The sequence below is a fragment of the Corvus moneduloides genome, chromosome 6 (assembly GCF_009650955.1).
Source record: "Corvus moneduloides isolate bCorMon1 chromosome 6, bCorMon1.pri, whole genome shotgun sequence".
Classification (NCBI taxonomy): Eukaryota; Metazoa; Chordata; class Aves; order Passeriformes; family Corvidae; genus Corvus; species Corvus moneduloides.
In genome coordinates this window covers 48,481,606-48,502,779 of record NC_045481.1, presented here as the reverse complement: position 1 = coordinate 48,502,779, position 21,174 = coordinate 48,481,606, and the positions used below count along the sequence as shown (strand labels likewise).

At 37.2% G+C, this 21,174-nt stretch overlaps 1 protein-coding gene across 2 annotated transcripts in view; it reads left to right on the top strand.

Moving 5' to 3' along the window:
• The window catches only part of CARS1 (cysteinyl-tRNA synthetase 1), a 34,889-nt gene that overhangs the window by 3,618 nt on the left and 10,097 nt on the right, over positions 1-21,174 (top strand). The window contains exons 2-18 of one of the 2 annotated variants that reach the window (XM_032112500.1): positions 1,444-1,689; positions 4,539-4,630; positions 5,451-5,539; positions 5,835-5,931; positions 6,393-6,491; positions 7,444-7,593; positions 8,847-8,987; positions 9,716-9,804; positions 10,410-10,531; positions 12,392-12,504; positions 13,038-13,166; positions 13,376-13,505; positions 13,805-13,908; positions 14,924-15,021; positions 16,459-16,648; positions 17,140-17,208; positions 20,808-20,889. In XM_032112500.1, coding sequence (XP_031968391.1) covers positions 1,444-1,689; positions 4,539-4,630; positions 5,451-5,539; positions 5,835-5,931; positions 6,393-6,491; positions 7,444-7,593; positions 8,847-8,987; positions 9,716-9,804; positions 10,410-10,531; positions 12,392-12,504; positions 13,038-13,166; positions 13,376-13,505; positions 13,805-13,908; positions 14,924-15,021; positions 16,459-16,648; positions 17,140-17,208; positions 20,808-20,889 — 2,040 coding nt within the window. The remainder of the gene's footprint in view (positions 1-1,443; positions 1,690-4,538; positions 4,631-5,450; positions 5,540-5,834; positions 5,932-6,392; positions 6,492-7,443; positions 7,594-8,846; positions 8,988-9,715; positions 9,805-10,409; positions 10,532-12,391; positions 12,505-13,037; positions 13,167-13,375; positions 13,506-13,804; positions 13,909-14,923; positions 15,022-16,458; positions 16,649-17,139; positions 17,209-20,807; positions 20,890-21,174) is intronic. The other variant, XM_032112502.1, reaches the window with a different exon arrangement.

Here is a 21,174-nt window from a genome sequence, read left to right as displayed (position 1 = left end):
TGTGTATAAAATTTAAATATCTTTTGTGAACTTTGATTTTTTAAATTTTTTTTTAAATCGTTGACTTTTTTTATTAGTTCTCCTGATGTGCCACTCTATCTCATTTATACCCCAAAGAGTTGAATACAAACATGCTTGATATCTAGCTGCCACTTCCCTGTCATCCTCAGTTGCTGTTGGATATTTTAATAATTGATTTACATATAGAAAGTGGCTCATAAAGTTTTAACTGATGATGTTTGGAAAACCTTTTCAATTGTGCAGTCCCTCACATCCTCTCCTAGCCTTTACTCCCTCATCTCCTTTCATTCCTGCCTTTCCAAAAGCAGTGTTCTGTGAGCACCTCCATGCTTTGGGAACTCCTTGTGCAGGAGATACTCATGCCAGTGTGAGAAGTGACTCTTCTGGCTGTGGTCTCTGTTGGGGTTTGGGAGCAGGGACAGGTGCTCTCCTGCTGCCTCTCTCACTTTACTGACCTTGGCTCAAATTACCTTGCTGGCTGACTGCCTAAGCAGGATGTCATGTTCATGTTTATTACAGTACTTTGAACATGAATGGAACTACAAACATTGAATCATTGTAGGAAAATGTGAATGCTGGCTTTGCCTAATGCAGTGCTAGCCCAGTGCCATAACCTCATAGTGCTTTGTACCCACTGGCTTGCACAGGGCGTGCTCTTACTGTGAGCATCCCCACCAACTCCCAGAGCCTTGTTGGTGCTTCCTCTGTGTCCCCATGTTTGTCAAGATGAGACATAACTGAACCTGCCTTGCCTATATACCAAAGAAATCATGGAATTAAAAAGTTGTGAGAGAGGAGCATGATCTGATATCCTTTCTGTTCATGTTTGTAGATCTTACTAATTTTAAGTATTATTTGTGTGCCTGAGGAGAGAAAGGGGCATGGGAGAAGTATGGGAATATACAGCAGCAGCTGAAGTTTTGAGTTTCTAGAGCAAGTAGGAGGAACTAAGCATGGTGCTGGGAGCCTGCTTGCAGGCAACAGCCCTGCAAAGATGTAACTACGTGCTCAAGTTCAGTAGACAAATTCACAGCCTTTCCACGGTGTATAAAATGAATCATAGTTAAATATTGGTGGGATGAGTGTTTTAGCAGCATGGAAAACAGTGACGGATTAGGTTTGCTCTATGTGAAGGGCTTTCTCCGATTATAGTAGATTATATTTCCTCATGAAAAAGACCTGTGTTCTTGTCCTTATTACTCTTTGAAAGATGTCTTCAAAAACTTATGGCAGCATGAACATAATCCTGTCAATAGGAAATACACAGTTATGTGGTAGGTTGTATTAAATACAATTTTCTCAAATTTCTTACCAGTTGCCAGATCTAATTTACAGGGGGAGATGTATATTATAAGGATATATTTTGGTCATGGGATCTCCTTCTTTTAATGCTGACCAAATGTCCTGTGCCTCTCTTTACAGCTTCCAGCTACAGTTTTATTCTGAGCATTAGTGAAGAGGAAGCCAGGGTGAAGGCTCTGAACGAGTACCTGAGCACTCGTAGTTATATCCAGGGGTTCACATTTTCACATGCAGATGTGGAGGTGTTCAGAAAGTTTTCGGGGCCACCTGTGGACCAGTATATCCATGTTGTCCGGTGGTACAGACACATAGAAGCAATCTATGATGGCAGCAGTGAAAAAAATGAGCCTTGTAAACTTCAAACAAGTGAGTAATATGAAACTGGCGGGCAGGTTATAGACTAGCTGACATTGTATTGGTTTTTATTGCTGAGAATTCCCAGAAGTTCCCTTTCATACTCTCTTGCACGCCTTAAAATTTACGGTATCAATTTGTATTCAAAGTCATAACATTATTCTTGCATACAGTTATTGTGTAATTGATAGATCCTGACCTATTTGGATGTAAAAGCTGTTATCAATTTTTTTTTAATGTTAAAATTCCTCAGTGTACAGAATTCAATTATGTGTATTTTCTTTAAAAAGCTGGCTCTCTTCTGGTTTGTAAAAAAAAGTGTGGGTTTGGGCTTTTTCCTGGAAGCACCAAGATTTGCTCAGTCCACTTTTTGCCTTTCAAGGTTAACGAAATAGTTGTTGTATAATATACAAATTCACCATAAAATAAACTGAATACTTCCTCTTACGATTGTTATTAACCCTGAACTTCACAAAGAATATTTGAGGTTCTTTTTTAACCCTCATAAATTTGGCGTGCTGATGATTTGAGGAAGTATTAACTGGTTAATCTAGGTCATTGTGTAAGCATGGGCAGGCATTTTTGGGAGCTGTGTCACTCTCCTGAGGTGTTTCCCAATGAGCTAGTCTAATTTTACAGTGAGATCCTTGCTCAGGGAGTCATGAAATAATGAATAATAACAACACAGAGCTGTTGTATAGTGCTTGCAATACTTACAAATGTATGCATGTCTGTCATTCTTGCTGATGGTTGTTGACTAGTATTACTCCAATGCCATCTTCTCACAACTTCTTACCATTTGTGTTCTCAGTTCCTAACAGACCAGCAGTTGAAATCAGACTGCTGTAGGTCCTGTGTGTGTTGTGTGTGCCTGCAAGTGTTAGTGCTGGTTGTTATTTCCTTCCAGCAGAGAAGGGATGTCAGCTGCACCCCTGGCTCTGTAGTAGATTTATCCACTAACTACAGATTGTCTGTAGATTTCCATGGATCAGGGTGGAGCCATAAGAGAAAAGGTTTCCATTTTCCTGACCATGAAATCTTTACTGTTATGTCTCTCTTTCTGAAGGGTTATATCTGCATGATTGGTGCCTATGTTTCAGGAGTCCTGGAATGGTGTTCTGCAGTGTTCACTATGAAAGTAACACACGAATCTGCCATACTTCTTAGACCTTGAATACTTAATTGTTGTTCTTTTTGGTGTACCAGAAAACTCCATGGTGGATTAGAGCAAATGAACTTCAGTTCAACCAGGGAAAAGGCTGTAGGCTGGCAGAGGTGTATTTGAACAGACTAACCAATATTTTACCAGCCTTTTACTATGCCCTTGGCATCTGTATAGTGGATAAAAAGTGACACCTAACTTGGAAGCTGAGAAATATGGGATGCAGTATCTGGGTTTTTCCTTATGTTCGTGTGGTTGTAACTGAAGAAAGCTTTACAGATTTATCTTTTATTAGACTAACCCACACAGGCTTCTTTCCCCGAGGGAAGCGTTGGCCACAATTAAGCATGCCAGAGTAATCTTTGTAAATCAAAGAGTAAACAAATCCATACCTTGGTGTATGACCTGTTATGGAGAGACTGCTCTTGAACTTGAGGTGTTCTGTTTAGGAGTACCTCATGCAATGAAATGTTTAGAATGGACACATATTTCCATGGCTTCATAGCATGGAGATTAAATGCAGTCCCTTTGTGAGGCAGAGTACTACAGTTAATATATTTTTTTCTTATTTAGGCAGTTACTTAAAAAAGCAAGATGAAGAGATTAATTTTTTTATACCGTGAATGTTTACATTACTTGAAGGTTTTCAGCCAAAAATATGCATATAAAGATATTGAGAGAAACAGAGTTAATGAAGAGCACCCTGAGACACAGGATCAGAAAGGCAATTTTTTTGTCAAAGCAAATAGTTTGTATAGTTTTTAATTGCAGTTAAAATGCATACCATGAGAATTCCTAAAGACAGTGCTGTGTGTATTAAGCTGGCAAACTTGCTGTATTTTTGAATGTCCTGGTTTGCTTTCATTCCTAGTTAATGTGATAATTGGTTTAACATCATTACAGCTGTAAGCAGCCCAGTGCACAGCAAACTACAACTCATGCCCATACTTCTCTTTGAAAAAACCCCATGAGTTTAACAACTGTGTTGCTTCTTAAAAATTTAGGAGAAAACAAATGCAATAATGTTGTCACTAATATTACCCTGGGCTTTATCTACTTTCCTTAATGGCAAAATGTAGGTTCTTGCTGAAGTGGAGCATATTTGTGGTAAACTAGTGTGTTCAGAAATGCCTTGTGTACGTAATAAAAATGCATGATAAAAAGCTGAGGTTGTTTCTAAGCCTTTCTGTCTCCTCTCCCTCTCACCCTGAGTGCACATACTCTGTCAATATTGGCTGTAGACACCACCTCTGGACTCTGGAGATATTTTGCAAATTCTGTGTGAGATCTGTGATGTGCCATCACAGTAAAATCAGTGGCGTTGCAGAAAGCCCAGGACTGCCATAACACTTCATTAATGATTCATTGAATTTCAAAACTCTTGGTAATACTTTGCCTGAATTGCATGCTCTTACTTTTGTACCCTCTTCCTCACTGCTACTTGGATCAAAAGCTAATTGGAATGGCAAGTTAGAGAGTAGAAAATAAGCTAGATTGAAATAATTTACTTTGGTTTTGGTGGCTTTGTAGGAGGCTCTAACAGGAGTAGCTGGATTACTAGGATTGAAGCTGCTTTCTCCATTTAGATGTGGGGTTTTTTTCTTCTGAAATAATGATGTGATGAGGAGAAAATGCTATATTGCAAATATGTTTGTGGAAAGTGTCTTTTCAGTTTTCTTTAAACTACTTTTTCTCCTAGGTAAAGGCAAACGTGTGCAGCCCCCCTGGTCTCCCCCTGAGGGGACAAAACATTCTAGGCTCTGCCTCTACAACAGCCTGACTCGCAGTAAGGTGAGTAAATGAAAGTGGAGATTTCCCTAGAAACGTAAATAGAGCAGTCATCAAATGCTTGTTTCTGAAGTGTTTGTCCTGTCAATAGTCAGGTCTCTGGGTTGTATTCTGTGGAATATTAACAAGCAGGGGCGGAAACTCTGTGCCAGTCAAGTGCATTTGCTGGGCAGGTGTAATACTACGTAAACTAAGTACATGTACACTACACGTGTGTGACTCTTTGTGCATATTGCATAATATTCAGTTCCCAGTTTCAAGTTGTCATGCAAAATAGCCAGACATTCAACTGTAATACACATAAGTGTTGGCAGTGTGAGCAGAATAAAATCACAGTTTCTTTATTCAAATATTGCCTGTGTAAAAAAAGTCTCACCAATTATAGTTGAAATATAAAAAGTGTAAAACTTCTTGTGGTCTTGTTTGAAAGTCCTTTGGGAAAGAGGAAATATTAAGAATATCAATGTATCATGGGATGTAGTATTCAAGTATCTGTGAACTGATTATAGTGTGTAATCCTTTTCAGTGCAAAAGAAAGCTTTTACTAACAGTTTGAATAGTGCCCTGCCTAGTCCAAATCCTTGTAACCTGATACCTTGATTGATAAGAATGCATAGAACATAAGCAGCCACACCCCATTATCTCTCTTACAGGATAAAGCTAGTGGTGGTCTTTACTTACAGTAAAATTGAGAATGGAATAACTATTTGTTTTTTGTAATTATAATCCATATTTTCATGTTTTAATCTCCAAATGGGGTGTTACTGGCCCAAGGTCATGTCTTTAATTTCTTCTGACCACTGTACCTTCCCTTTCAATTTAGGAAATATTTCAGCCTCAGAATGGAAGAAAGGTCTTGTGGTATTGCTGTGGTCCAACAGTTTATGATGCTTCTCACATGGGACATGCCAGGTACTGCATTCCTTACTTTGACATAGGTGATAACAATGCCTAGTGGAAGCAAAAGACTATTAGTAAAAGGTATTCTTTAGAGGAGCGTTTTACTAGAAAATGGTCTCTTTCAACTCAATGCTTGCAATTTAAGATTAAAAGCATGTTATAGTATTTTATCATTGTGGGATTAAAAACTAGTAGATGGGGGCAAAGTAAAACTGCTGCACAGTTACTGACTGAGGTTAAAATTATTTGATACAGATATATGATACAAGTGTTCACTAAAAACACCCCTGTATCTTTTTGGTTTTAGGTCCTACATCTCATTTGATATCCTGAGAAGAATCTTGAGGGATTATTTTAAATACGACGTTTTCTATTGTATGAATATTACAGATATTGATGATAAGGTAAGGGGTTTTTTTAAATTGCCATCTAAAATACTCTACTTTTAGAATGGAAGTCAGAGAGTCACATGTAATTGCCACTTGATAAGCCAAGATAAATCTTACACTTATTAACTGAGATGTACATTTTGTACACAAAGGCATTGTTTTTCTCAATTTTTTAGCACTCCTATGGTAGCAAACCCTATATTGTTGTATATTAATGTATATTGTCACAAATAATGAAGTCTAAGTATTTACAAAGATAATTTATTTTATTTGCCCGTTGAGATAATTAATTGACTCTGTTGAGGCAGTCGATCAACTGTGTATGGTGTGTTTAATTTGTCTTCTTATATGTAATTCTTGTAGCTTGTTGAATTTATAGAGATTCTGAAATGCCTTTTGTACATAATAGATTTTATCTGCTCTCTGTATAACTACGTGTCACTTCACAAAAATATTTCCCTGTTTCTGTTTTGCAGATCATCAAGAGAGCAAGACAAAATTACCTTTTTGAAAGATATAGAGAGAACAAATCAACCCCAGATCAGCTACTTCAAGATGTTAGAACTGCCTCAGAGGTGGGTGTGGTAATCTCTGCTTGTGTTTTAGGTTCTCATTCAATAATGTACGAAAGCATCTAAAAAATGCCTCAGATTTTGCTACCTCTGTAAACTTTCTGCTTGTTTTAGTTTTGGTGCCACACACATTAGAATTGTTATTTGAACTGCACATCACTTTGGTTTTTACATTGTTTTAGAATTGACAAATTCTTTAAAAGACATTCCTGATTTCTGTGATCTTAGCACTTATTTGTGAGTGCATGTATTGCTCAAACAGCATTTGGAGGTTTGTGTGTTAGAATTCAAACTTTAAAAATAATCCTTTATAAGAGTTTTTAAACAATGGTATATCCATAATCTTTTAGAGCTTGGGAGGTTTCCCTTTTGTACCATTGATGACTTTGGAAAGAAAAGGCTCGAAAGCTTTAAGGATTAATAAATTGTGTATTCAGGACTGAAGGTGAGGGAAGGTGATTCTCTGGTAATTTTTAGAACTACATATCACAAAGAGATTATCATTTTAATGAATTGAATACAGGCCTGGGAATAGGAGGCCTGGAAATTTTGCCCAACTATCTTTGCCTGACATAGTCTCTAAACATTGCATTTAATCTCTCTCTGTTTCACATTAAAGCTTGTCCTTTTCAAATTCATGGTAATCAGCTGTGTAATTAAGGTGATCAGCTGCACAGAAAATGAAAACAACAGTAATTGTGATGATAATGTAGTAATTTATGAAGTCTTTCTGAAAAAATTAATTTGGATGCAAACTAAAATCTTGTGATTGCACCTTTATTTCTGTTGAGGAGCATGTTTCATGTTTCAGTAGTTGAAGTCAAAGCTTTTTCTATGGCATAATGTCTTATCCATCACTAGCAAGGTACTGTGTGGCTAAGATAATATTCTGTGTATGGAGCATAGTGCTACTGTACTGCAGCTGGCTTTCTAATTTTTTTATTTTTAATTGTAGCCCTTTTCAGCTAAACTAAATGAAACAACAGACCCAGATAAAAAGCAAATGTTGGAAAGAATCCAAAATGCAGTGAAGTCTGCTTTTGACCCTCTGCAAGAAGCTGTGCAAGCAAAGCTCCCTGCTGAAGAGATCAACAGATGTCATGAGGTATGTTTGAGCTCCTCTTTATGTTTTATATTTGGCTTTTAATTGTTAGGAGGTTTAAAGATAGTATGTAGCTTGTAGTGATTCCCTGAAACATTATGGAACCTTTTATTCATAAAAAGAGGAAGAGTGCAGCTGAGAATGTTTTAGTACTTCACATTCAGTACAGGAAATTTGATTCTTCAATTCAACTACAGAGTTTTTGGATGCTGTTTTTAGCAATTACTTTTTTTTTCCTCCCACTGTGATAATTGTTCAGTTTTTACCTTTCCAGTGAGGATTTTGCTCTTGCATGTACTTAGACTTTCTCTTTGACTTTTTTGTCTTGAGGAATTAGTTTCATTATAGGTTACTGAGCATGCATTTCCAACACTCCAATACTGATGGCAGTTTTCTACACAAGTGTTTCTGTCTCTGATCAGGGAAGAAAGTACCTCCCACAAAGTTTTGATCAGGATTACTTTTATTAAAGACAATTACATTTAGTGACAAATAATCATGTTGACTTTATTGGGCTTTGGTTCTGTCCCAGTAACCAAGTCAGTCAATGTAACTAGTGTCTTTTAGTAAATGATTTCCATGTCCATTTTCATTTCTCTTGCTTTCAGATTATTTGTGGTAAGTACTGTGGGGTATGTATGGGTATGTGCTCCCTTCTTGAGAAGACACTGTCTCTAAATTATGGGGTCTTTTTAAAAGGCCCATCTATTCTAGTAAGAAGTGCCTTTATAAGAGTATATACTGACCTAATGGAATTTTAAAAACAACTAAACTCTAAGCAATCACACCTTCTACATTATATCTCAGTGTAAGAAATTGTAATCTTTTAATGTAAGACTAAAAGGTATCCTTGCTGATGTTCAAATTAGTCTTTAGGACACTTTTTAGCAATGTGCATAATAAGGCTTCTGTTAGATTATCCAATAGCAGTGGGGGAACAGATGATGTGATATAACTGCAGGTCCTGTCTGATGTTTACAGCATAAGTTCCAGCTGCCTGTTTAAGTGATCAGCATCAAAACAGATATCACATATCAGTTTATCTTCCTTGCTCTGGTTTTTTCATCTATATTTATGAAGGGCAGTATGATGAAAATGTGGTAGAAACATGGAGTACTCTGTACTCATAACTAAGTGTCTCATTGCAAAGGTCTTATTCCTTAAGCAGACCTCTCTCTGTTCAGAATAAGATCTTCCTGCAGAATTTAAACAGGGCAAGTCTTTGATCAGTTGCTCTTATCATTATTGTTTTCTAGACACTGTTGGAAGAAGCCAAAGATTTGCTGTCTGACTGGTTGGACACAAAATTTGGCAGTCAGGTGACTGACAATTCCATATTCTCAAAGCTCCCCAAATTCTGGGAAGGGGAATTTCATAAAGATATGGAAGCACTCAACGTAAGTAAATGAACTGTTTTCTGTTCTAAAAATGTATGTTCTATGCCCTACAGTACTCAGAATACAATTTAGCTCCTTAATAGCTTTCAAGAACCTCATATTTTAACCTCACTGATAAAGTATTTCCTTTAATTTGAATAGGTAGATGTTAAATTAGCACCTGCTCTGTTTTCATCCCCACAATCTTAAATCCGTTGTGGTTGTTGCACGTCACTTACTTGGTGATCAGGTTTGATGTGTGCTCTCCATGCCATCCCCGTGGTGTAACATGGGCAAATAATCATAGACTGATCCAGAAATTTGAGCTGGAATCTGTTGGCTGCACAAGAGATCCCTGCCAACCTCAGCATTGGTCTGACTACTTAAGAGGCTTCAGCCACTAAGAAATTATGTGATGATAACCATCAAGAAGAGATTTGTCTGTTACAGATGAAATGCTGTGTCACAGGCAGTGGTTCAGGTCAGTGAAGGTTGATTTATTTACCTGCAAATCAGAGGGACTTATTGCCTCTTCTGTCAGAAGTGCTGCCATCCCCTTAAAAGCTGAGGAAAAAGTGGCCACAGCACATTGTTTCAGAGCAGAAAGCTTGAGGTAGGAGTGTTAGATTTTATTATCACTTGCTTTTGAGCAAATCTGTAACCAATAAATAACACATATATTTAGTACATATTTGCATGTGTGTATATATACATATATGTATATATATAATTCTACTTTTTATCTCTAGGTTTTACCTCCAGATGTTTTAACACGGGTTAGTGAATATGTGCCAGAAATTGTGGATTTTGTGAAGAAGATTGTGGATAATGGTTATGGGTAAGTTAGCTGCTGGGTGCCAGAATAATTGCTTTCAGCACTTAACTGTGAGCTGTTTTCTCTGTTTTCATATATGATAGTAGTCTTTGCTAGAAGCAGTTTTTCATCAAATAAAGACATTTCAGATTTCTTTGCAAAAGAGCTGTTATTTCTCACCTGATGTGCTTCTTATGATGTCCTGTAGGGTGAAATCCTTGTTCATTAAAATAAAGTCAAAGTCCCATCTGCTTGAACTGTGTTTGATTCCTGGTCTTCATCAAAAATTGTCAAACATTGACACTTGACAGTTAGAAGTCGGTTGTAAATAACATAAACTTTAAAAAATGGTAATTCTTGTGACTTGTACCTGGTATCTCACCTCTTAAAAACTTAACAATAGCTGTTGCTTTCTCTTTGATCAATTTTATTGTAACTTCTAATAATTTCTCCAAAGTCTTCATATGGTAAGGCCTTAAAAATTGGACTCACCAAAGTCATCTTTACAATACTGAGCAGTACCATACTGTGAGTGGAGTTACTAGAGAACTTATGACAGTGATATTGGGGATAAAATTCAGTTAAGTTGTGGAAGAAAAATAGCTAAATAATGATCTTTAACTTTTCAGGTATGTGTCCAATGGATCTGTATACTTTGATACTATGAAGTTTGATGCCAGTGAAAAACACTCCTATGCTAAGTTGGTGCCTGAAGCTGTAGGTGATCAGAAGGCTCTTCAGGAGGGTGAAGGTAAAGATTGGCTTAAGTTGCTGAAGAAACTGATGATGTGCTGGTCTCTTCAATTGATTTCACTGATGTTTGGATCAGTCACAGTCAGAGCTTAATGATTTACCTGCTGCACTTCCTTTACCAATTTCTTTGCCAAAGTTTTGTGGCTTGAGCCAGTACTTTCCTGAAAGTTTTAAATTGGAAAATACGAAGAAATATTATTAATCCTAGGGTGGTTTTGGGTTGCTCTTTATTTGTTTGTGGGGTTTTTTGGGTCAGAATTGTGAATAGCTCAGTCATTGGGCCATAGCTCAGTTTTTTGCCCCTTCATCGGGCTCAAAGTAAGAGCAAAGACTTGAAGCTGGGTCTTCCACATGCCAGGCAAAAGTTCTCCACATCAGGCTGGGTTATTTCATGACAAATATTTGGGTTCTTCTTCCATACTGAGAACTCTTTTTTTACTTTGTAAACTTGTTGTGTTGAACTAAATCCAAATAGAGATTTTTTTAAATTGAGCTATAGCAGAAGTTTGACTTAAAATGCTCAGTAAATGAGATTCATTAGTTATCTTCTCCTAGAGTTGTACAATTTTAGCACATCATGCCGAAAGTCTATAAAAAGAATATTAAAAGGTTTTAATATAATACCCATAGCAGGTGAAGTCAGGACACTCGTACAGTAGGTGAATTTAGCAGTATCTGAGAGATGGTGCTTTAAATGGGTATGGGTTTTTTTTCCTTTATTCAAATTCTTATAGCTGAAATCTTCTATGTGAAATAAAAGGTGCTAGCTTAAACTACCATATTTGTGGAACATGAATATATAATTTCCACCACATAACCAGTCACTTTTGTTGAATAGTTGTGTCCTTTTGCAAACAGGAGCTGATGCTGAGTGATTAATGTAACTAACCAAGAGTATGCAGGTACCAAGTGATTGCTTGGTCAGCTTCGCTCCTTTGACTCATTTGTGATGATTTTTGTTACTCTGACAGATAATGTAATTTTCACTGTTACAAGCAGCAGAAATGCTTAGCTTTGAAAGTTGCAATTAATGTAAATAAAAGCAAAATACATCTAGATTTAAAGTGTATAATGTACTATATTCTAGGCAGTTGAGATTGCAAATAACCTATACAGCAGAACTAATTGAGAAGTTTAACTTTGACAGTCTTGTCTTGGATTTTTATGCTGTAGGGAGTATTGTTGACCACTTTTAGTCTTGGACAGTAGTGCAGAAATGGTAAATTCCTTGTGTTTCAAGATGTTACAACAAAAGGGCCACCTAAATTATCATGAGGAGCTAACAGCAAATAATGATAGCACATCTCTGATGGTAACACAACAGTAAATGTAGCTATTGAACAAGTACCAACCATTCTGTGCAACAACTGAGATTAGGGGAAGAAATATTGTATGAGACTGTGATTGTGTGTGCAGATGAAGACAATCATAGTCTCAATTTAGATCCATCTAACTTTGGAAGGAATTGAATCTGCAGTCTTACTTATCCCTGAGTATGGGGCTTTTTCTTTCTGTATTTCTTTTTCTGTAACTGCAATATTGGAGTTGTGCCTGCTGACAGAATGTAGACGAATCTCATGTCAAAATTTAGAAAGCAGTGCAACTGATACTTGTCAGATACTTGTCAGCCAAGCAGTAACCAAAACACAAAGGATTATCAAAGTTAATAATGAGGATTTTTGTGGGTTCAGTGATTTGGGGGTTTGTGTTTTGGGGTTTTTTAACTTTTTTTTTTTGTGGTTTGTTTGTTTTGGTTTTTTTTAAATTTTTTTTTAAGATTCTCTTTATGTGAGATACAGCAAGGCAAATCAGTAATGCTGGTGTAAAATGTATACATTTGCATTTAATCTTTTGAAAGGTGACCTGAGCATCTCAGCTGATCGCTTAAGTGAGAAGCGTTCTCCAAATGATTTTGCCTTATGGAAGTCCTCCAAGCCAGGAGAGCCCTCATGGGACTCTCCATGGGGAAAGGTAAGGACATTATAATCAGGATTTGGATTTTCTACACTTATTTAAATAGCACAGTTACACAAGTTTTTTGGCCTCATGTCATTTTAACAATGTATAAATTGTGGAGGTTCTGTATTCAGTCGTAAGATTCTGTGGGTAATGTTCATTTAATAATCTAGAATGTGTCTACCAGTCTGATACTTTTTAAGCAGAAGTTTGCATGCAGGCTCAGCATGGCTGTTACTGGTTGTTTGTCCTCTATTTATTGACAGGCTTTATCTGCAGTAAATTCTGTTTCCTTTTTTTTCCCCTTGTGGTCAAAAATATTAATGTAGCTTTTAAAAGAAGATTAAGCAAGATAATCACAACATTACAGATGTATTGCCAGGCTGGTTTTTAAATGCAACACTTTCCTTTTGGGAAGCTGTGGCTGAGAATCTTTTTCTCCTAGTAACAGCATATCCCATTTCCTCAGGTGTGTAACTGAGGGCATGAGACAGAGGCAGAAGAGGAAGACAGTTACTAGTAACCAAGTAATGCCTTTTTGTTAACAGGGTCGTCCAGGTTGGCACATTGAATGCTCTGCGATGGCTGGATCCCTTCTGGGAGAGTCGATGGACATTCATGGAGGAGGCTTTGATCTCCGGTTTCCTCACCATGACAATGAACTGGCACAGTCTGAGGTGAATGAAGTGACCTTTCTGCAGTGATAAAGCAACATGCTTTGCTTTGACTGCAACTTACACAAGTCCATAATTCAGTTTTTAAAACTTGATGTGTGTTTTGTGTAAGCACAAGTTTTGGTTTTCAGGATTTTATTCTCTAAGTTTTCTTGCTTCATGATACAGATGTAAACAGTGTTGGGTCTTTGGGTTTTGGTTTTTTCCTGCAGGCGTATTTTGAAAATGATCACTGGGTTCGGTATTTTCTGCATACTGGTCACTTAACAATTGCTGGCTGTAAAATGTCCAAATCTTTGAAGAATTTCATTACCATAAAAGATGCACTGAAGAAACATACAGGTAAAAATTATTTTGGAATAGGAATGCTTTTGATGTACTTTTAGTGGTGACTGTGATAATTTTTTTTATTCAGGGTAACTTCAGGCATCTTTCTTCTTCGATAACTTTAGAACAGCTTCCTTGTTCTTTTGATCCTTGTTGGTATTTATCTGTATGGATAATAGTGGGTTTGCTTTCTTGGTAGGTGTACTGATAGTAAGAACTTTAAAGATTATGTTCTGAGCCACTGTAGTATTGGAGTCCATGAAAATGCTTTAGCTTATGATAACTTTCCTTCTTTATTTTGAAATTCCTACTAGCACGACAGTTACGGCTGGCTTTCCTCATGCACTCTTGGAAGGATACACTGGATTATTCAAATAATACCATGGAGTCAGCTATTCAGTATGAGAAGTTTATGAATGTAAGTAAGTTTTCCATTCCTTCTCCAGCTCTCTAAACTTTGTGTTGCCATATATGTTTCAAGGAATAAAACTCCAAGGATATGTAGGCCGTATTCCCAGACTGTACTTGCCTTCTGAATTCATCAGGTGGGATGTCACAGTGTTTATTTAGCTACCATTGAACACTCAAGTCTTGTAAATTCTGTGGACTGTTACATTTCTCTGCAGCTGGGTGTTCTCTCCAAGTTTTGACATCTCTGAGTAGCTTGGCACTTACACACAAGATCAGTTTCTCAGTTGAACTTGCTCATGGAACTCAGTTCAACAGAGACTTTGTAACATTTCTACCAGGTCAGACTCTACACAAATGTAGCCAAAGGGGAAGAATGAGTATTGTTCCCACTTCCTCTCCTCACCACAAACATTGAGCATTTGCCTCTATGCCTTGCAGGTATGTGAGAGGTCAGGCAGAGTTCCTGTCCCTGGTTAGTTTGGAGCCATAATTTAAACTCACATTTCCCACAAGGACACTGTACAGCATTTTGAGATTGTTGATACTGGTCTCTCCAACTGAAGCTATTCTGCTTTTTATGTAAAATGTTTGGTTTGGGCCGCAGATTAGGTTAAAATGACTTTTTACTGAGTTGGATGCCCATTTAAAACAGATGCTTGCTATAAAGCCATTTTATTCTTCAGCTTCCATTGCTAGCAACACACTTTAAAATCTGCCATAAGAACTGTTGCCTGAACTTTTTTAAGAGGTTTTTTTTGTATGAGCAGTTTGGTGTTAGAATATTGTAGGGTATTATGTAGTAACAGAGCAAGAGATAAAAATGAATTGCAGTCCAACTGTGATTTACAAAGTTATTCGAAATGTGTGGGTTTTATTGTCTTGACAGACTTTCAATAGATCCTGGCTGAAACATTGTTGAACCCATAAAGTTTAGGAGTCTCATTAAGAAATAATGCCCTTTCATAGTAAGTATTGGTTATGTGTAATTGAAACTGATTTCTGGCTCTATTCTTCTTTTACAGGAATTCTTTTTAAATGTGAAGGATATTCTTCGAGCTCCCACTGATGTGACAGGCCAGTTTCAGAAATGGGAAAACCAAGAGGTAGAGCTGAACAAAAAGTGAGTGGAGCATTCCTCCTTCTCTCTGAATAGCCATTGTGTAGCTCCATGTTTATTTCTTTTTTCTTTACAAAATCATTTACAATGTGTATAGTGATATTTATGTCTGTAGAATTTCCACTTAATATCCCAAGTCTTTAAAAGCAATCAGTTTAATCTTGGGGCAGCTTTATGAGGTATAGATGAAATGGTTGATTTCCCTTTTGTTTATGTTAAGTACACTGGCATGCCTCATTGCCATGTTTGTGAAAGGAAAGAGAACTTTTCTGTTAGATAGCTGTCATTTTCTTCACTACTTGAAATCTTGTCTTCTCTCTGAGAAGTGACCAATAATTCCCAGTGGTTACAACAGGAAAAACAGAATTTTGCACATTTCAAAGTGTAGTGAGCAATCTGAGACAAGCAGAAGTTAAATGACCTGACTAAAACCACAACAGATCAGACTGCCAGTGTTTGAAAATGTGTTGTTGAGACAGTGATATCAATTTTGCTTTTATAACTACCATTATTATTTTTAATGCAAACAGCTTCCTATATGACTTCTGTTTTTTCTGAAATTTAAAATAGAAGCATCTTACATTACAGTATTAAAGTTCAGTTCACTATTGTGGTCACGAATGTTACTATTGGAGGACTAAGTGTAGATGTTTCTGTGTAGTGATATCCTCTGAAAATTTTATCTTCAACTTGAGATTGGTAAACATAACCCCTTTTTTAAAAAGGGGGGAAATAGTAAGAAATAGAGAGGTCAAAAGGGAGGGATAAAGAAGTGGGAGGAATAGAAGACATGCTTCGTGGATATTTGGTTTTGTCTCCTTTCTTCTACACTTTCTTTTTTCTTGGAAAAAGTACACTGCTTGAAACCAGAAGGCCTTTGTGTGATGAAATGGTACCTAATATACAGTATTATTTATTATACCTACTACCATGTCACTAACATGACAAAGGTTTGCATGATTTTATTCCTTGTATCTACTTGTAATATCTTCATAACAATTCACGTTGTGGTAAGTTAATTGGTGCTCCTTCCTGGAATGATACTAAACAGAGGGCTTGGTTGGTACACAGGGATAGGAGTGCAAAACTGTAAAAAAAAAAAAAAAAAAAAGCACAAGAAGATACTAAATAAGCAATTTATACTGCTTTAAAAACTAAACTTGCATGAAAAGGCCAGTTGCTGAAAAAGTGTTTGATGTAATTTGTTTGGATAGTTGTTGCCAATTAGATTATCCTGCCTGCCTTTGTCCATAGCAGCAAAACAGCAGTGTCACGATAATGCCTTTTTTTCTTGTTCATCTGTTTTTCCTTCAAATATAAACTATGACCAACAAAAAATTACCTTACTTTTACATCCCCTTTCTCTTCTAACAGGGACTCTTCAGAGTATGTTTCAGGTTTTTTGGCATGAGTAGTTAAAAAGAATCTTTTTCTTCTTAGTTTTTACGAGAAGAAGGAAGCAATTCATGAAGCACTGTGTGACAATATTGACACCCGCTCTGTCTTAGAAGAAATGCGCTCGCTAGTCAGCCAGAGTAATTCCTACATTGCTGCAAAGAAATCTTCCAGACAGATGCCAAACAGACTGCTTTTAGAAAACATCAGCTCCTATCTCACTCAAATGCTAAAGGTATGTAACAGCAAGGAGTAATGCTGTTATTGCACTGTGCAGTTATAACTTGTATTTTCAAGGATGGAGGGATCTGTACAGTCTTTGTTTAAATCTTAGAGGAGACTAGAGATCTTCCACACATCCCCCAGCCAAAACAACCCCAAACTGCAGCATGTGCTGCACCAGGAACAATTTTGAGTCCTCCATGTTACGTTAATGTTTTCAGCTAATGTTCTGTTGAATAGTGGAGAGCCCCTAAGGATACATGCAAGGAAAATTAGATAGTAGAAAAAAAATGAAGTCAGAATGAGAATTCTGACTGCATTAAAGATAAATCTGAAAGCCAATGCTTTGTATGGTGTATCAATTACAAATCAAAACATCATCTTGTTGGAGTTGTGAATTCTGGCTTAAATGAGAACTATTCAAAGGCCTAGTATATGTGATTTTACTTAGTTTTCACATACCTGAGAATTGATGTATACAATCTTTTCTTTTTACCTGACCAGATTTTCGGTGCCATAGAAAGTGATGAAGCAATTGGTTTTCCTGTTGGAGGGAATAGTCAAAACATAAATGTAAGTGAAGGACAAAATACACTACACAAAATTACTGTGTCCTTTGAAAGCTTAGGTTAAAGTGATGACATTACTGATAGGTAGCTGAATTACGTTCTTTTTGCTTTTAGCTTTTCAATCTGATGTAATTAATTGGCTTAGGAAGCAGGATTTTTCTTTTACAAGAGTTGGGGTTTCTGTAGGTTGTTTGATTTAATGACAGACAAATTGTATAGCAACCAGAAAAAGAATTATCTTGTCTTCTGAATGATGAGTCTGTTTCATAAACCACATGTGAACTACAGGCAGCACATGCTGCAGTCTAAAGGCTCATTACAAGTATTTGTATGCTAAGTAGTTTCAAAAATATAATTATACAGATTAAACTTCTTTGTGGTACACCAAAAACCAGCCTGGAGGCAGCTGGAGTTTTATCCACATTTCAATCTCTTCTTCTGCTCTCATTTGCAGCCACAGTTTTTATGTGGCTTTCAAAGGCTGTTTTGCTTTAGTCACCCAGCAGTTCTGCTGCGATGCAGAATTTTTCTGGAAATACCTGAGAGGCACCTGATGAAAGTGCTGATGGGCTCTGGAATAACTGGAACATTTTCTGGTGCAGGCAGGAGAAATAACTCCATGTGAAAGCCATCAACACTTTGTTCGTGCCAAAAATCTCTTGTGGCCACATCAGTGCTGTTTTTCAAGTATTTTTCTGCATTTAAAGGTGTGACCATGCACCTTTCTGCTCCTCCTTAAAAGGACTAAATGAAACATTTCTGGTGTAACAAAAAAGCTCAACTTTTTATTCATCAAAGGAATTGGCAAGCTTGCTTGTGGTTGAAGAATGGGAATGAACACTCATCTGATAATTGCCCATGCAAATACTTACATTAGTGTGCTGTGGAAATTCTTATTAATTATATAATAAGGAAGATGTTCAGTATTGCCTACAAAGCCCATCAACAGTGATTTTTAATTTGGCTCAGAATTATTTTGAATTTCAGAAGAAAGGAAGCACTCTAACACCTACCTTTTTAGGGAAAATGAAAATTAAATTTGTATTTAGCACTTCAAGCAGTGTTTCCAATAGATATGCTTTATGGAAGGATTGGTGATAGCTTGAAGCGAAGTCCTTTCACTCCTTGAAAATAACACTGCCAAGGGTGGTGGAGTGAGAAGAATTTTGTGCAGAAAAAATAAAAATCCCGTGCTAACACATGTTGTTCTCCACAAAAATTGGAGTTGTTATCCATGTGCAACAAGCCAGTGATTACACACTCAAGAGAGACATGGATTATTTGTTTCAGAGTTGTGCAGGCCTGGGTACTCAGTGGTATTCCACAAATCAAGCACACCAACTATCAAAACTTTTTACTTACTTAAACATTTTAGCAAACAAAGGAACTAGTGTTTATTGGCTACGAGTTACATAATTCTCTTATTAATTAGTATTCTATCCTCTCTTGGTTAATAATTTTCTTGCTTCCCATGCTAATTAGTCTGCATGCTCAGTCTTTCTGTTCTTTTGAGCCAGTGGGTTTCTTGGGTTGGTGGTCCCTGAGCTGGTGGTTGGAATTACCTTTTACCCCGTGGGAGCTGATTCCAGCACAGTTGATGAGTTGGCTTTATGAGTTTTTCCCTTATCTTGGGAGTTCTGCCAAGTGTCCATGTGGCCCATAAATTCTTTGTGGCATTCTTAGTGTCCACTGTCAGTGGTCCATCCTTCTTCCCAAGTTTTGTTAGCCTCCCCTAAGGTCTGAGATCATTGTAGCATGTCCAGTCCTAAACCTTAACAAGGCAATTCTACCAACAAGTAGTTTGTTTTTCTGACACCTGGGCATCACTTAGAGCTTGCTTGTTAGCTGCTCTCTGTTTCAGGGATTAAATCTCCCTTCTTGTTGATTAGGCTTGAAAGGATACAAAGATCAAACATTAAAGAACATCCTTTCTGAAGGAAATTTTACATATTCCACGTTTTGCAACACTGTTAGCACAGTTGTCAGAAGAATCTTGTGCTAACATCTCTTACACAGAAGAAGCTTTTGTTTTTATCATCCAGGTCATTACTGGTGTTAAGCATTATAATATAAAAATGCATAATATCACAAGTGTTTTGGCTGTTTCATTAAATATTATACTGTCTTTCAGTCCTCCATGCAGATACTTATTTTTCTTAGCAAAAATTAAAAGAGGTGAACTTCCAAGGTTCAAAAACTTCTCATTACAGAAGGCTGTGGGTGAGGCCAGTTGTTTCTTTTTTTAGATTGGAGATGAAAGAACCAATAGGGTCAATATTGCCAAAAAAGGCATAATCCTTTTCAAAAGCTCTGAAAGAACAACTAGCTTAGTTACCATGGGTCAGTAATTTACTTGAAAAGTGGATATAAGAGATTTGAAGTCAGAAAACCTCAGTTCCATAATATCATTTTCCAAATGAATTCAGCATTTCTCTCAAGTTAGTTATTCTGGAAATAAAAACCTTTCATCTTGAAATGACTGATAAAGCAATGACAGTGCCTGCTTTCCCAACACCACTTTATTTGCATGAAGAGGTAGTTTCAGTGCAGAGAGAGAGTGGAGATGAGACTGTTCCTCGCTTTCCAGAGTCTGTTCCTTGGGCCAAACTTGTCAGCACGGCTTCTGATTATGAAGCTGATTGCACAGTGTTCACATTTATAAAATGTTTTAACAGACCTCCCCAGTTCTTTTCATAGGGGCACTTTTAGAGCATGACAGACTATCTTGTCCCTTAATTGCACAGAAATTTGTCATGGAGATTTAACAGACAGGAAAGACGCGGAAATTGTAGAGGAGAAAAGTTTGCAACTTTTTTTCTCTCCCTCGCCCTCCAGAGTAATGAAACTTTTAATTTAGCCTTTCCCCTGAGGGCCTGGCTTTTCTTCTTGGGTTTCCAGAGAAGTGTTGGCAGATGGCTCTGATCTGTTGTTTTTGTAGCTGTTCACTAACTGCTTGCTGCTGCTATTCACTGCCATTGAGACCAGATTCACAGGACTTTTTCTCTGAGATTTCATGACCAATGTTTACTTACACCTGAAATAATTCAACAGTAATCTTTCCCCACTTTTTGTGGGAGAGGCAATTGTGTGAGGATTATAGACATTTTCACTGTACTGGAAATACAGGAAATTAGCATAAACTGAAATCTCAGGAGCAGATCTGTGTCCTAACATCAGTTTCGCCTGGTATTATTATCATGGTATAATGGCATTATTATTATAAAGAGCTGGGCCTAAGACAACACAGTACATGAAGGAGCAAATTCATCTGAGTGCTGTTTTTATCCCTGCACTGCATTATAGTTAGTTAGCTGGACTGTAGCATAACCCTATGGAAATGATGGATCTAACTGAAAAGAGGTGAAGAAGGGATGGGGAGAGGCTGAACTTTGCAAGCTGATTTTATCTGCACAAAAGGAAAATTGACAGCTAATGCAAATTATTGTCTATCCTTTGACATCAATAGAGCAATGACAATTTTTATTGATACAGATCTGCCCTGAGGGTCAAGTTCTATCCAACAGTACATAAATATGAAGTGGGAAGGGACATGTTTTATATCTAAATGATGATTAGCTAACTGTGGAAATAATGATCCTGCAGATTGAGTCTACAGTGATGCCATACCTCCAAGTTCTTTCTGAGTTCAGAGAAGGAGTGCGACAAATCGCCAGAGAGAAGAAAGGTGAGAGTTCACTTTTTCCTGTACTGTTTTCCTGTACTGAGACTTGTAGGTCATAGGAACCAAACTGGGGGAGACGATGGAGGTGTGGGTGTGAGGCAGCTGACAGTCTCTCCTTGCTTAGGGAATAAAAGTAAGGCATCTTTGAATTTGAATTTTTGGATCTCTGCTGCCTCTCTCTTTAATTTGGGACTCTTTTGCAGGCTACTAAGCTAATTTTAATTTCTTAAAGAATCTAAAAGTTCTGGAATGACGAGGTGTAGCTGCTGTTTTTCTAGGTTAGGGCAC